At 32.6% G+C, this 17058-nt stretch overlaps 2 protein-coding genes across 2 annotated transcripts; both read left to right on the forward strand.

Annotated features, from left to right (window-relative positions):
- Positions 1-295: 295 nt before the first annotated feature.
- LOC106666754 lies at positions 296-12679 on the forward strand. Its single transcript, XM_014394163.2, has 4 exons — positions 296-397; positions 11998-12111; positions 12170-12339; positions 12543-12679. The coding sequence occupies exons 1-4, from the start codon at positions 374-376 to the stop codon at positions 12661-12663; spliced, it is 429 nt and encodes a 142-aa protein (XP_014249649.1). The 5' UTR covers positions 296-373; the 3' UTR covers positions 12664-12679.
- Positions 12680-14793: 2114 nt separating this feature from the next.
- LOC106666830 (putative uncharacterized protein DDB_G0294196) lies at positions 14794-17017 on the forward strand. The gene is made up of 3 exons (XM_014394310.2): positions 14794-14889; positions 15457-16511; positions 16701-17017. Exons 1-3 carry the CDS (start codon positions 14863-14865, stop codon positions 16858-16860), a joined length of 1242 nt encoding a protein of 413 aa, XP_014249796.1. The 5' UTR covers positions 14794-14862; the 3' UTR covers positions 16861-17017.
- Positions 17018-17058: the final 41 nt, after the last annotated feature.

The raw sequence follows: 17058 nt of genomic DNA on the forward strand, positions 1-17058 counted from the left end.
AGAAATCTGTTTTTGAAATGATGGATAAAATTTGGCCAATTTATGTGTTTAATCGAAAAGAATTGTAATCTCCAACTAATTTAGAAAAATATAATATTTCTACTATTCGCAATTAGGATCCGTTTTATGTAACATAGCTGAAACACATAAAATAAAATACGTTACAAGCACGTTTTCGCAAAAATTGTATCAAAATTTTATAATTTATGTTATGGCATCATAGAATTGACATCATGATCAGTGTGCTCGGAATAACACCCATGAAAAATTAACTCCTACTTAAGTTTCAGCCTTCTGTGGTGTGAGAGAGCCTTCTCTTCGGAAGGAAGGACGCCAACTCTCGACTCAGTTTCCATTCGACTAAGGATCTGCTATGGGTATGCATCTGACGAAATATGTAAGTAGACTTTAACTCCTGAAATACAAACATATAAAACTGTTAATATCATTTTATTAATTACGTATTTATAACAGTTAAATTTCAAAATTGTGTGTAGAAATCTAAATAAAAAAATGTAAAAAGTACAATGATAATAATGTATTGGTTGATAATTCATAATTCTATTCATATAAGTTTAATCTTCTCAGACACAATAAATAAAACTAAATCATCTGTCATTATTACGATAAAAACAAAGTTGTTATTGTTATAACTATCTTGTTTATAAACATAGAGAGGAGTGAAAACATGTATAATTTCTTAATAGTTCGATTTTATCTGATAATTCTGGTCCGCTTGTTTTCGCTTTTTCTGACAGATCGTTTTGCAATTAACAACTACTATGTGTAAATATGAAAACCTATAAATACTACCATTTAACACCTACCCTACTTATAATTTACTTATAACTGTATCCTGGTCCGCTTGTTTTCGTTGTTTCCGTTAGAATCGTTTTGCCATTGCTCATTGCTTTCAGTAAATTTGGAAGTGTTTGAAACACTGAAAGAACTTCTCTTAAAAACCTTTTACTTATATTATTCTTAAATACTTTCATTTAAGTATATCCTGGTCCGTTTGTTCTCACTGATTTTAATTTTGGCCTGTAAATTAGAAAAATGCTGGACAACCGTAAGATCTTATGTTTTCAAACTTCATAGTTTGTCAGGTTAGCATTGTTTAATAGTTTGATTTAATTGTTGGTTCTGGCGTAACGTTGGTGCATTACGCGTCGCTTTTTTATTCAAGTCTGTCTTTGTGATCGTAGGTCCTTTTCCTTTTTAATTGTGTGGGGTTTTGATTGGTGTAATATATCGGCGTGTATGCCAGTTAATTATTGGTACGACAAAAATAAAACTTTTTTTTTAGATTTGTTTAGAAAAGTTGCTTTGGATGGAACATGTAATTTTATTATGTTTATTAGTTAGACAATAGGGTGATTGTTTCTGATAAATGGTACTGGTTCGCTTTTTTTTTGCTGTTTCCGTCTGAATCGTGCCATAACCAACTCTGTCTGTAAATAAAAAAAAAGTTGGAAAATAGAAAATCGTCCATGGAAATTTTTCTCACCTATATTAATAATACGTACTTGTGTACTTAGTTAGAATGGCTTAAATATGAGTAATTTTGAGTTGAGAAATAAATAAAATGCTTATCAACTGTAAGACTATCAAAACTTTGAAGAATACTTATTTCGTTTCCTTTGTGCCGCCATAACACATTTAATTTTTTTAGGATTTTAATTGTACCCTAGTTTAAAACTAGAATCAAAACAGAAAAACAAATACAAAAATCAAAGCAACTATTGATAACGCAAAACGCAAAAATTCTTTTATTCCTTAAAAACCGATAAGAATGTCGAAGAAAATCTAAACTTCGCACTATACTTGTGTCTTATTTTTTTACATAGCTCTGTCAGGATTTGGTTTCGTTTTTCAAGATAAAATTAAAACAACGATTGATACGATAAAAATAATATATTTTCTCTTCTAGAAACTCTACTCTAAGAGATATAGAAACAAGTTTATTTTTAGTAGTTTCGCAATAGTTGATTTCTGATAATACTGGTCCGCTTGTTTTCGCCGTTTCTATGAGAATCGTTGCGCCATGTTTGATTTCTCCCTGGGTGATCCACCCTTTAAAGTTTCCTTTTCTTTGTGTCGTTGACTCTGCTTTTGGTATAGTATATATAGAAAATAATAAATATAAACTCAATTATTGATAGCGATTTTTTTTAAGGGTCATACAATCGGATTTTGAACTCGGGAACCTTGCAGTGAAGAGTTGCCGATTCAACGCCTTAACCGTTGTGCCCGTCTGATTGCCTTTTATAATTCTGTTCCGTTCCTTTTCGCTGTTTTTTTTTTTCGAATAGCTGTATGCAGTGGTTTGAGTTCGCATGTTCTCGCTGCGCTTCGGTCAGAAAATCATCGGGAAGTTTAATTTCAGCTTGTAAATTAGAAAAAATATTGACGACATACCATTAAAAAAATTTCACACTCATGTAGTTTGAAATAGTAATTCAATAAAAGAAAAATGAAATAGTTATTCCAAAAATAGAATTTTTTTTTTTAACGAGGGTTCGCAACAGCAGAGGTCATATAAACCCTCAGGGTGCCGGTGTTTTTGAAAAAAAGCCCATTTGTAAGTATGTCGGGTTCGAATGCAGGGCCGCTGGATTCGAACCCGGGACCTTTACCTTACAGTGATGAGCGCCGTGTCAAAGACTAAACCTTGCGGCCACCGACGCCCCAGCAACTTTTATTCTTTCCGTAGAAAATAATTCTTACTAGTGATGTTAACATTTTTTGCATCTTTTTTCTCCTTCAATTTACATGTTATAGATGGAATTTGTTAAATATTGATTTTTCCTCAGTGTTTATCTTTTTGGTACGTTGTATGTTTGACAGGCAAGATATTTTCAAAGTTTGGGCAAATACTTGTTTATTCTGTGATAATGTTAAGATGAAATAATACGGCTAATAATAACAATCGATCAGATTTTTAAATATTTTTTATTATTGTTTTTATCCGGTTCAAACAACATTGCAAAAAGCTTTAAAGTGCTCTAGGAAATTAATTCACGAGATGCAATTTTGAAATATTGCACAACTGATCAAAAGAAAAAGGCCTCTAGTAAGATGCATAGAACGTAATACATTATACGACATAACGGTAATAGATAATGCGCAATGATGTTCGTTTTTTAAAATTCTTTTCTTGTGCAAGACGCGGATGACTAGGATGTTGCGGAACGCATTAATTTTTAAAAGTCGAAGTGCCTTGCCTTTCAATTTGCTGGTTATTGCTAATCTGGCACCATAGAAAAGAGCCAAAGATAGATTTCAAATAATACATTTCTATCGTTCAACCCAGTTCAGGCTAATTGGCGTCGGAACCCACCTGTATCGTTTTTATTAGCAGGATACGTGCTTTTTTCACTCTGAACTGTTTATGGTACGTTAGAAAGTGAATTGTTTAAGAGAAAATAGCATTTTTTTATAAATCTCTTAATATATGTTAGGAATGTTTTATTGGTTCAATCTCTCTATGCCTCTCTTTGTTGTATGTTTCTATCTCTATTCACTCTTCTCCTTTCCACTCATGAAACCAATTACTCATTCTATTTTTATGTCTCTCTTTTCACACTCCCAAAATTGAAAATATGTTTCAGCTAAATGTCAATAAAATTGTACTAAAGCCATCCGAATTAATAACCGTATTACAATGATTTTCTAAACATAAATATGAAACATTCATTATCTTTTTACATATTATATGATGCTCATGGTATAATTTATTTGTTTTATCATTTGTATTTATTATATGGCTATACTATTGTTATTTATTTATAACTAAAAAATTTTTTATATTTTACCCGTTTAAATTATAAAAACTTTTGGTGAATGGTAATCAATCCTTTTAGAGTTTGTGAGCATACATCATCAGTAGTTTGCATTGGTGGAGTCCATGTCCTTAAAGAGTCATGAATAACTAAGTCAAGGTTCTAACCCTCAGGTGCGGCCGAAAACATCGCTTTTAACAGTTCTTCATACTTGGCATATTTCTTGAGCCAGACTCCCAGGGTTTTAAAATAACACAACATAAATTTTATGATTTCATTATTTCACAAAACATCGAACACAAACAAATGCAAACACTCACGTTTTTGTATTTGATTGGATAAATTGGATTTTTTATTTCTACTTTCTGTTTTCCATTTGTATGGCTAATGGACTAAAAACGTTTTGTTGCACTATTATGGCAAACGTTCTAAAATTCCAACTAACAATCGAGCAATTTGAAGTTGCTTTCTTTGTGAAAAGACAAAACAAACGAGTTGTTAATAAATTAAATGGCTGTTCGTTGGATTCCCGTGAATCTTAAAATTAGAAATCAAGCAAATTACACATCAAGTCTTAATTAAATAACATTAAATTATTTTAATTATTTATTTAATTAAACTTTTTGAGATTTAGTCAACCGCATTAATTTTTTTAAATTATGATCTAGTTCTAGAGGATTTTTGTATCATTAGTTTAATATATAATTTTCATTATGGTTGTCTAACCTTTTTTTACAATAAATATTAATACATTTATTTTTTAAAACGGTCACTTACTAAATACACTTTACCCCACTCATTAGTGTCAAAGTTTATCTAGTTGAGTTCACCTCGTAACTTTTTACAGCTAATTGAATTAACTTTGACTTTTCAGTCGTCTTGCGGCTGACTAGGAATCAAGCGGCTGGCCTCGGTGTTCGGGTAGTTTTGAAGATGAAGAATTTGAAAAAAGTAAAGTTCAACAAAAATTTAAGACACATTAACCTTAAGAGATATTAATATGTAATAATAAGTTTTAACATTAACTTGGCCAGGTGTTAAATATCTATACCATGAACAAATTTTGAATTAATCGTCACGATTTTTTCAATTAACAACGTAAAGTAAATTCAGGTTTTTAGGAAAACTAAGGACAACTAATTGGAAGTTGTTAGAACTATTTACTTTCCAATCCAATGGAAATTTCCTATCATAAAACCCATTCCGAAACGTCAAAATCATCACTCTTATACCTACAACATATCACCCCACTAGTTTGTTGCTATAAGTAGCTCCACTATCATTCCTTCCCATCAATTCCGGTTCAGGCGACATCATTGTAAAGTCCAACAGTGATTCAATGATTTTCCAGCCGTGACACGAAGCAGCCACTACACCGAAGCAGAGTTTCTATTCCACAAGGGTTTGGTTCCATTCTATTTTTAGTATAGACTGTCGACATCTACAGCATCGGTAAAGATACCTTATTCCTCCTTCACAGAAGAAACCATCTTTTCAGCACATCCAGACCCAGTAGTGATTTTTCAGAAATCTTGAGAACCATTTATGTTGTTAGGAAAAATGGTTCAAGAAATGGAAAATCGTACTTAACGAAACAAAACAACTTTAACAAACAACTTTCATTCTCCGAAGTGTCACCTTTCTTACTATTTACTACAAATCTGCTCCTCTTTCAGCAATTAGTGTCGTCTACTATTTGGGACTTTATAAAAGATTTTCTTCAACCCCCCCCCCCGATCTCGACTCTAAAGAGAATAACTGAACAAAATGAACATCAAAAACCGAACGCCCCATTTGTACTTTATGACTGAACTAATGTGGACGTTCGTAATTGAACTGTGGAGTTCAACCAAGCGTTCCAACCACCAAAGAATCAAATTATCCATTCTCAAATCCTTCGGACCAAGTGACTCGGTCAAAATTAAATCCATAAGTAGATTCGTATTAGACTAACAAAATGTTCAACGAATGTTATCCAAAATTACAATTTGGAGTGTTTAAAAAACTGAATTTAATAAAATATATTTTATATAGTGTGAGGCTGGCCAGATAAATAAATAAATATATATAATATATATATTATATAATATACATTACATTNTTCTTTTTATCTAAGGTTTTTGGTCGAGAATAAAAGAATAATAATAGAGAAAGAATAATAATTCCAATTATTCTTTTTATCTAAGGTTTTTGGTTGAGATGAAAAATTAGTGTCACGAGCGGGATGCGAACCCACGACTTTCGGCTGACAATAATTAATTTTTCATCTTTAATCATAATTAATTGTAATAATTAATAGGTAAATTATGACCACTAAGCAAATATGGATTAACCAAAAGCCTTAGGTAAAAAGTATAATAATTCCAATTATTCTTTTTATCTAAGGTTTTTGGTTGAGATGAAAAATTAGTGTGAATGTCGTGGGTTCGCATCCCGTTCGTGACATTAATTTCTCATCTCAACCAAACCTTAGACAAAAAGAATAATTAATTAAGAATAAATAATTAATAATTTGGAATATATATTATTATATATACAAAACTTATGTATATAAATGTTATTATATATCATTATATATATTTAATTATATAAAATATAAAAAATTAATTGGTTAAAGTAGTTTTTAGATTTAACAAAAGTTTAGCCATTCACTAGTCACAAATAGAGCTTGCTCGTATTATAAATAGTGAAGAAATGGGTATTTTTATTGGAGGAGTCAGGACATGTCTGTTAGTCATTTTTATCTGGATGTACATATCAAATATTATCAGGAATGACCACTTTTAATAAAATAGGTCACTAGGGGGAAATTGGAAGGGATCGTTGGCAGTACTGAACGTCGCCTTGTCCAGTGATGTAAGAAACGTTTGGGCCTTTCGATGTTAATCGGGCGGGTCTCGTCATCTCTTCGGGATCTGCGATGATTTTCAAACGGTTCAGAAAACTGATGGCAGAGACGCCATCATCAGCGGGCATCGCGCTCGGTGCCACAGTCGTCGTTTTCGTGTAAGTGACGACCGCCGAGGGCAGGTCCGACTTTCTAGAGATTATTTTCTGAATAACCTTCTGCACATGCGCTTATTCTCGTGACCCAATTTTTCCTCTTAGATTTCATTCAAATCAGCCTAGTTAAGTATTTATTGCGGAAACTTTTTTTTTGTTAAATCCGTTTTCAAATATTTATATATAGGTGTACAATATTGGTGATGGACGATCCGTATTGCTAGGTTGGGTGTTCGAGGTCAAGTAAGACTGCAATATTTGAACGTCAGAAAACAGTCACATTTCCCATTATTAATTTTTTTAAATTTAAATTAAATAGCATCAAAATCTTTTTCATTAAAAAAATTATCTTATCAGAATATACCATTTGTTCTATAACGTTGCATCACTCCGTGTAAATATAAAACTGGTTGTAAACAAGATGGAAATAGATTTCATAATTCACAATCATTTCGGTTTTATCTCTGGTACACCGTTATTTTATTTAACCTCTTAATTAGTCAGTTAAATCCGCATTGAATCACGACTTCTAATTAGGAAAATGGCCCCAATTGTTTCAGAACGTATTTCGAAATTTTATAACGGAGAACGTGTTTTGAAGCCCCGTTATTGAATCAATTGACAAACAGTATTGTTATAGTGACAGCCAAGTTAAAATAATTTATAAAGATTTTGTACTATGTGAATTACCTGACATCATACTATCTCATACAATTCTGGAAAAATGATTTTGTGCGTTGAGATGAAGGGTTTCCTTTTATTTTATTTTGTACTCCTTTGCACCTGATAGTTGGGTTCTTTTTATTGATAACAATTGTAGAAAATAATCTAATAAGTAGAGATATCTAGATATTGTGTGTACTTTTCTGGGCATATATGTAGAGTAAGATAAAAAAATAGATACATAGATAAATAGATAGATAGATAAATGGATACACACACATATGTAAAAAAAAATATATATATATATAGAGAGAGAGATTGAAAGAGTGTGTGATGGAGGGAGAGAAGAAGGGTTGATTAATAACGATGGATATATTAAAATACACGCAAATGTTAGGTCTCTAAGACCTTTCTTACACTAAACGTGTAATTACAATTATAATATTTATTTATATATGAGGAGGAGAGAAAGAGATAGATGGTAAAGGAGAATTTAAAAAAATATGAGTAGAAGAACAAGCAGAAAATTAGAAAATAAAAACACATACAAAAAACGCGCAGAAATGAATAGGGGCAGAAGGCGAAAGGGAAAGGGAGAACTGAGTGAGTAAGTACAGGGAGAGTATATAGGGAGAATAAGAGAGAATACATAGGCAGCGAGAGGGTGAGAGAGACAAAGAGAAAGTGAAAGAAAAGAGAGAGAGAGGAAGAAAGAGAGAATAGAAAGAGAGAGAGAGAGGGAGGGAGGGAGGGAGGGAGAGAGGGAGAGAGAGAGAGAGAGAGAGAGAGAGAGAGAGAGAGAGAGGAAGAGAGAGAAAAAGAGACAAATAGAGAGAGAAAGGAGAGAAAGAGAGAGAGAGAGAGAGAGAGAGAGAGAGAGAGAGAGAGAGAGAGAGAGAGAAAGTATGATAATCAGAGGCGCAAGAAAGAAAGGAAAAGATGAAAAATAACAGAAAGAGAGAGAGAGAGAAAGAGAGAGTGTGAAAATAATAGACAACTCAGAGAATCAAATAATATTATTGATTGTTTCGTTATGTAAGTTTCTACAGATAATACAAGCGATAAATTCACTGGGCAAAATGAAAATCCAATACAAATAAGAAGTCAATAAGCTATTGATAATAAAACCAACAAACTACAAACCCTGTAGCCCCACAAACGTATGGCAATACAGTTTAGAAAGTATTGAAACGACTCAAAAGAAAATACACAAAAACAACAAATTTTATAATTATTCAGAAATCGTGAGATGCGGTCTGGTGTGATTTAGGTTTCAGAAAAACATTTTTATCGTTTCGATCTTTATTGAGATCATCTTCAGGGCCTGGGATTTACAAACATTGTTTACATTTAACAAATACATGTAGGATGTGGAAAAAAATGAATTTATACAATGCAAAATATATTTTTTTATATTCAATCAAAGTATTTCTAATCACTCAAAAAAAAAAAAAAAATACGTACAGAAGCCAATTTACAAATTATCACAATTTTTTCAACTCTGACAAAAATCACTTATAATCAGACCCAACCCCGAAGATGCCGAAATGCTTCAGCGCGCCTGGCAGATCAAACCATCAAATTGCAGTTCATAACGCCGCAGAGCACACAAAAAATCTCATAAAAACTAAAACAATCATTATCGAACGAATTAATGATCACAAGAGCGTACAGACATTATCTGAAAATGTGAAATTTCCAAGACTGTCAACAACAACACATAAATTAGTCAAAACAAGCCGGATGTGTCCTATATGGATCATTTTTCTAAAATTCTTGTCATATCAATGTTCCTTTGTAATTAATAATCTTCTAATTTGTAAATTCCATATGAAAAATATTCCCAAACAAAAATATAAAAGACTGATTCTTGTCTATTTTTGTTTCAGTTGGCAATCTACTTGTATGGTTTACTTTATTTTTAAATTCAGTTAATAAAAACAGATCGAATAAATTATCCGTCAACTAATAAATAAGAACAAATCAATTACCTTATTAGACAATATGTAATCCTAGCTTTATCATTGAGGGTTTTTTTAAAGGAACAAATAAATGTTACTTATCGGTCGTGAACCCCTGTTTGTACTCTAAAAATAAATATTTATATTCCTTATTTATTGCTTTCTCTGTCAAAAAATCACAACATTTTGTATTTAATTAATGCATTTATATAATGATAATATATTTATGTTATATATATGTATATATTTGAATAATCTTTTAAAATTAATTTGCGTAATTTTTCAGGATATTAACGATAATAAGGTATAATGTACAAGGTATTTATTTATTGCCTACAATGTTAAATAAGGTGGTTCTTAAAGTATATAAAATACGTCGTAAATAACTAACTTTTTCCCTTAAAAGATAATATATCAAAGACATTAAAAAAAAGCATATTCTCAACATAATTCAAGGCCGACAATAAAACTAGTTGTTAGATAGATTTTATTCAAGGTGAGCCCTTTCCTATCTTATAGATATAAAATTGTCAGACGACCTAGTCCAGGGTTGATGAGAGTCAATGAACCGTTGTTTTAATGTTTTTATCATAGAGCAGTTGTGATTACATTTTAGTCAAAGCTTTCAATTTTTATACTAATAGAAAAAGAAAAAACTAGTAAATAAATATATATGAATAATATATGATGAAGTTACAATAGAGAAATATTATTGTATTATATTTCCAGAATTCGAAAAAACATGGTTTTTCCAGGTGGAATAAGGGAAAGAGCATTTTTTTGAACGATCTCTCGCTTATGAACCGTCATGGTATCTGCGGATCCTATTTGCATAATATTTGACTGATATGTGCCCTTTATTGTGAAAGATGGGGAGTAGGGGAGAATCTTGTGCATTTGTCATTATATGAGATTTCTCTTTTGGTCAGGGATAAACCTATTATTTGATAATTATCATCTAGGTCTGCCTATTCTCGCTGCTTTTTATTGATAGAGACGCGTTTTTTCACAGAAATCACCAAACGCTTATGATGGCGAAATACAGAAACGCGTCTGAACCAATAAAAATCAGCAACCGCCAGAACCCGCCAAGATGATACGTAACTATCAAATATTTTGTCATTCTCCTGTGAAAAAATACAGCACAAAGACAGAGGTTTATAAAATCTATATGGACTTGATATCGGGAAACTTTTCAATTTGGGTTGAAACTTTTCAGGTTGAGGCAGACTGAAGCGTATGATGGTTATTATATATTTCGAATTAGCCAAGGTCTGCAACATAAACATTTGAATGGTGTAAGGTGCATGTCCTGTATTTTCCCTCGAATTGGTAACATTGTGGTTGTGTATTTATTTATTCGGTATTTAATAGTAAATGAATGGTTGTTTGCTCCCATTTTATATTGTTATGTATCGTTATATTCATTTATTCTTATTTGCACATGTTTGCGAATTATTATCAATACCTGCTATTGCTGAGTTCTTAATGATTTATCTGTTAATTGTTATTTTTTTACTGTTATTTATCTATTGTCTTATGGTAATTGAAAATTAAGAAAAGAAACTCTCCAAAATAATCTCTTTGGTCGAATATCTTAGATAAGATCATTAAAAAAAGGTCTTGATGGATTTTTACCTATATGTTTTTGATGTATCATTTTTTGATTTTTTCGTTGAAAATTTAATAATAATTTAACTCAAAGCCTCTTAGAGTACATAATCGACTAAAAAATTGTTGAATGAAATATTAATATTAATTTTATACCCAAAGGGGTAAATAAGAAGTATTTCTGGATTAACCTTTAAATTGAGCGCTCAATTCAATCTGTTTTTGTTTACAACAATCAAATAAATTTAAATGAATTACTTTAAAAATGTGATTAAAGACAAACAGTTGAGCTGGCATTTATAATCTAAAATATAATCAATGTTTTTAATAATTCCATTATACTTCGTGAACGGATTGACCAAATAACTTATTTCAATTAATTAATCCTTAGGCTTTATGTAAGGTATTGGCTGAAATGAAAAAGACAGTGTCACGACCGGGATTCGAACCCACGACGTTCGGCTATTTTTTTTTTTTTAATGATGTTCTTGTTTGAGTTATGTTAGTTGTATATTGTAATTTTAACTTTCGAGCGGATACAATAAACACGATAGTTTTATTTTCGTCTAAACGATGTTATTTATGTAAGATTATTAATTTTAAATGGGACTAGGAGAAAAAAATAGTGTTGTAAGACAACACATTAATTAATTGACGAGAATACGAGAATGTCGACCGAATTTTGAAAAGGCAACTTAATTCAATAATAGATTATTATTTCTATATAAATAGATAACAGTAATTATTAATCTCTGTAAACAGGTTGAAAACTATTAATTATTGTTGGCTAAGTTTAGTATTATTTGAATAAATAACATTTTTAGAATAATTTTTTATTTAATCACCTTGTGAAATTGCAAAAAAAAAAAAGATTTGGAACAAAGCGAAGTCATAAATGACATTATAAATACGTTTATTTGTGAAAATTAACACACAATCAAGGGATTAATTAATTTTTTTTAATTGGCATTTTTCAGTGGAAAGTATTTTTTCTGGTGGCGCTATTCTGGAGAGAAACTTTGGAAGCGTCACATAAATTCCCACGTGGAACCGTTCGAGGAGGAAAAATCCCAAAAGCCCACGATGGAGAGGTATCACATGTCACGATCATTAGACCGTTATGATGATTGATTGATTCGATCGTTCCAGTTGAGCTACTGGTTCAAATCCGAAGTATCGGACCCATCGAGAGGTTTCAGCCAGTCGAGGGCCGAGGTAAAAAGGGGATCTCAGGTTCAAGGAAAGTACGAGTACTCCGATGGACACGTCTGGGTCAAAGTGGTCTACACCGCAGACCACCAGGGGTACAGGGTTATTAAGTAAGTTGAAAAATTAAGAACAGTGATAATAACTAGAATGTTTTATTAAGGTAAAAAAACCTCAGGGATATTTTACCAGAATAAACTTTTTGCCTTATCTTTACATTCCACATTGCGCAAATGTATCCCTCTTTTATGACTCATGTTTAAATTTATTTTCTTGTTTGAATTTATTTTAACTTGTGTTTATTTTTATCTTTCAGGGAGGAGAGGATTCCCCTGAAGAAGCTGAGCTTCACGAACAAGACGCTTTATTCAAAAGGGAACAAGAAAAAACCCGCTGAAGCAGACGTTCAATATAAACTTTATAAACCAAATATATAATTTATATTTTTCTATATCCAGCCATTTTTTTTAAATGTTTCAACCCATTTTTTATATTAAAAAAATCTTGTTAGGATACAGATAAGCAAGAAAGGAGGATAATTTATATATACAAACGTGCACACATAGTCATAATGTAGTCACTTAAATCCGCAGATTACATTATAATGCGTAAAAATAAAAACATCGTCTAAAAGTGATAAGAAAAAAAAAGAAAGACTCTCATTATTCAAATCGAACTTCAACAAACCTACCATAAAACTAATAACTGGCCAACAAAGTCAAAAAAGAAAAGAAAGGCTTGGCATCAATGCTTCTGAGTTTCATTTTGGTAAAAACAAAACGCATTATGAAAACAGCTTAGTCCATGTTCATTTCACATCAGTAACGTTCGCACTCTACATTCCTGCAATAGACTGACCATCCTCCGATTTGTACAAAAATCAATATTTTCACTGAAACTTGGATTGTATCAGTCCCGTCAAAAGAGTAAAAAAATTCCAAAAAAAAGCCAAATTGAAAAATCCCAAAGTCTATTACCTGTGCTATGTTTACTATGATATATACCATTCTTCAAAACTAATAAAATATCCTTATTGCTTATTGTCTGTTTTCTAAAAAGTCTTGAAACATCTGACGGTGACAAAGCAAGGTGTATTTTTAAGTGAAACATCGGACATCGGTGAGCAAATAAAACTGCCTAAAAAGGAACAGAGATGTAGTAAATTGGAAGAAATACGGTGGAAAATAAATATTTTTCCTGGGATTTGGTTTCGTTAATTTTAATCCCCGATTTCTTGAACTTTTCTTCCAAAGAATAGAGACGGGAGGTTTCTGAAGGGCTGGGTTGGTTGTCGTCTGCATATGTGTGGATTAAAATATCGTCATAATAGTACTCAATGTACACTGAATAGAGAACCAAGAAAGCTCTTAGATAGGAATTATTTGTGTACCATGTTGATATAATCATGATCATGCAGATCAAATATTTTTGTTTTACTATAACTTTAAAATAACTGGGATTGTCGAGTGCAACATACCCCGATACTACCTAAGACACACACATGTGTATGTATAATATATGTGTGTATCTTCATTAAACCTGAACACGCAAGACAAAGGTCAAAACCAAAACACCCGATTCCTTGTTTTTAGTTTGCGTAGTTTCCATCATTAATCCACATGAGCCTTTACACGCAGTGTACAATAGATTCCACAAGCATAAAATAATTGTATCTTGGGCTAACTTGCTATATGATCTGTTACCGTAATGGTACACTAATGAATATCTGTATAACCCTCTCAGGAGTAATACTAAGGATATCTAATTTTTTCGGCAGTACACTTCACCTTTATTGCGCTTTGTCATCTCAGGGTTCAACAAAGCGCTATGGATTAGTAATACTATCCTTAGTATCAAAACTATCACCTGCCATGAAATCGGTATACATTAGATGACCCAATTTGTAAAAGTGGTATCAAACTCTCCTAACCAGGTCATACGTTCGTGACAACTAAACCTAAAGAATAAATCACACTGTTCAACGAGATTTCTCTGACTGGAATAATATAATTTCAATGTGCCAAACTACTGTTTAACAACATATAAATATTATTATGACAAGCAGTTTTTTTTATGATTTTGATCTAGAAAGTAAAATTATAAAAATATAGAAAGCTAAGGTTGCTTCGGTAGATTGAACATAGCTGAAAATACTGGTCAGCAACTTATTCTGGTTCTAAAATATTGTGAAAGACCGTTCTTGTACTTTATTCGAAATCGCCAATGTGTAATGAAAATCTTGAACATCGATTTTTTTTCCAAAAGGTTTTATGTTTTTGAGTAGTCTATCGTGTCTGCTGCGAAAAGTGACCAATCACTAAATTGAGATCCATACTTGATTCAAAAAATTGATTTCAGTCACTGGGATACTTTCAAAAATGAAGTGCAAGCTACCAAATTATTATGGATTCGTTACCTATTAATATTGTGTTCAACTCCTTACTTAATTTCAATTTTTCTTACGTTTTTCCACCAGATGAACCAAAGGAAGAAAGTGGCATTTCGAAATTGTTTACATGTTAATAGTGAAAAGCACTTAGTGGGTCGAAAATCCATTGGGACATTCCTTCCCCTACCAATTGAACGAGAAAAGCTTAAATTTTGTCTAGGACGGCGGACAATGGTCAGTTTTCACCATGAAGCCGTACATTTTCCTTCTGACTGTGAGTTTTCTTTTCTCGTATATACTTTATTTAGGTATTGACACGTATCGATTTATTTCAAGATTAATTTTTCATAATAATCAAAATTTTTAATACCTATTTAAAAAAAACAACGATTTTTTGATTGTTAGTAAAAAATTAACTTCATAACTTCTGAAGCTGATAACAGTAGAACTCTTTATTTAAATACTAAGAGCTTATAGACAAAGCTTTACTTGATATTAAAATTTTCATTAAATTTCACTAAGGTTAATAAGTATAATGGAGGCAGAGTATATGTGCAGAAATGAGCATGGATACATGTACATACATCTATATTGATCTTACAACCGTTGTATTAATCAGAAGACAATTAAATTCCTTTTAGCAAGAGAAAGTAAACGGTGCTTAGCATATTTATATAATTTAAGAACCTTTCGATTAAGTGTAAGAAGTTTTGGGTCATATATTAACTAGAATGGACTAGGGCTATTTATAAAAACTTTCACCAAGAGTTATTTCATTCCTAGGTTTAAACTTGTTTTCCTATGGTGTATGCATTTTGTAACTTTTCATTGATTTTTGTAGATTGCAAGTTTAGGCTACCAAGTGCTGTGCCAGGAGACTGGAAGGTCGCTTTTCGGATTCCCTTCTTTGTTTTCAAATGGACCTAGCCAACCAGAAGTCACGTACAGAGAGTTGACCGACCTGCCTAACAACCAAAAAGGATTTGTTATAACAAATAGCCAATATACGCCTCCCAGTCGGACCAGCCCTCAGCTGACGGAGGAGCAAAGACTTTTTGTCAAAGCTCAGGATGATTTTAGAAAATCGATCGCTAAAGCGAATCAGCAGAGGTTTAACGGGGAGGTCCACCCTGCAGAAATGGTTTTTCAACAGCTACCTAGAGAAGAAGCTTTCGGCCAAAAGGTATTCAGTACTCAAAACCAACCTCAGCAAAATTTTGGCTTGAACGTACCAACCCGAAACTCTGAGCCGTTCAGGCCTTCCCAGCCGATCAACGAACCGGCACACTTTCTTCCTCCTCCACCACCGCCCTTCATGCAATTGGACACACCGAAAAACGAACCAGCTCAATTTTTCCAAAACGTACCCTCGCAAACGTTTAACCACCAGCCTACGCCTAGTCAAAGAGTAGAGACTTTCCTTCCTCCTCAAACGGAACACACTCAGATTTTCCAAAGAATACAACCTTCGGCTCAGCAGGTATCGCCGTCATTCGTGCAGACTCCTGAGTCTCAATCCTTTGGTCAGCTCAGGCCGACTCAGCAGACTTTCGTGCAGAACCAACAGGTAGATACATTCAAGACTGCTGATGAACAACCTCGTAGAAGACGGCCCCAGAGGATCAGGCAGAACTTCGAATCCCCTGTCGACCATGCCGTACGCGACAATCCTCCTGCCCCAGTGCTAACTTCACAAGACGAACTTTTCAAAAAACAGGCTGAAAGCGCCAAATACTCTTTTCAGTCCTCCGTAGCCGATGGCATCAACGATAATTCCCAAGTTCGACAAGAGACCAGAGATGGACTTAAGCTCACAGGACTCTACTCCTATTCAGATGGATATTTTAAAAGGACTGTCCATTATGTTGCTGACGAAAACGGATACAGAGTTGTTAAGTAAGTAATTTAAAAATGTCATTTTTCTAAGTTATAATAGTTATTTATGGCTTAATAGTTACGCTGTATTATTAAAAGATACGGCTTTACTAAACAACTTGTGCATTGTATTGATATACTTAGTTCATGAAATAGGTCACAATTACTATTTACAAGTATTCTTAAAGCTTAACTTAATTATGATTTTAGGGAAGAGAGTGAACCGATCGGCACTGGTCCAGTTCACAATCCATCAGGGCAGGTCGACGTTCTTACCAGTCATTCGGGAACCACGCTGCAGTACTCGTTGCAAGGCGATAGGTTGCCCAAGTACAGGACCAGCACGGTGGCTGATAATAGAAAACACTAAAATTCTATTTACTAAAAGTCACAATTATGTAATTATCAACAATTTCTAAAGTGTTTCCCACCATGAACCACATTGGCCAACCACATTGCCTATTACTAAGTAATTTTTTGCACTTGTTATTGTTAAGTTTTGAATCAGTAAATGTTTATAATTTTTATGTACATTCTATACCTTCTCCATGTTTCATTAAAATATATT

The sequence above is a fragment of the Cimex lectularius genome, unplaced genomic scaffold (assembly GCF_000648675.2).
Source record: "Cimex lectularius strain Harlan isolate CLEC.00 unplaced genomic scaffold, Clec_2.1 scaffold2, whole genome shotgun sequence".
Taxonomy (NCBI): Eukaryota; Metazoa; Arthropoda; class Insecta; order Hemiptera; family Cimicidae; genus Cimex; species Cimex lectularius.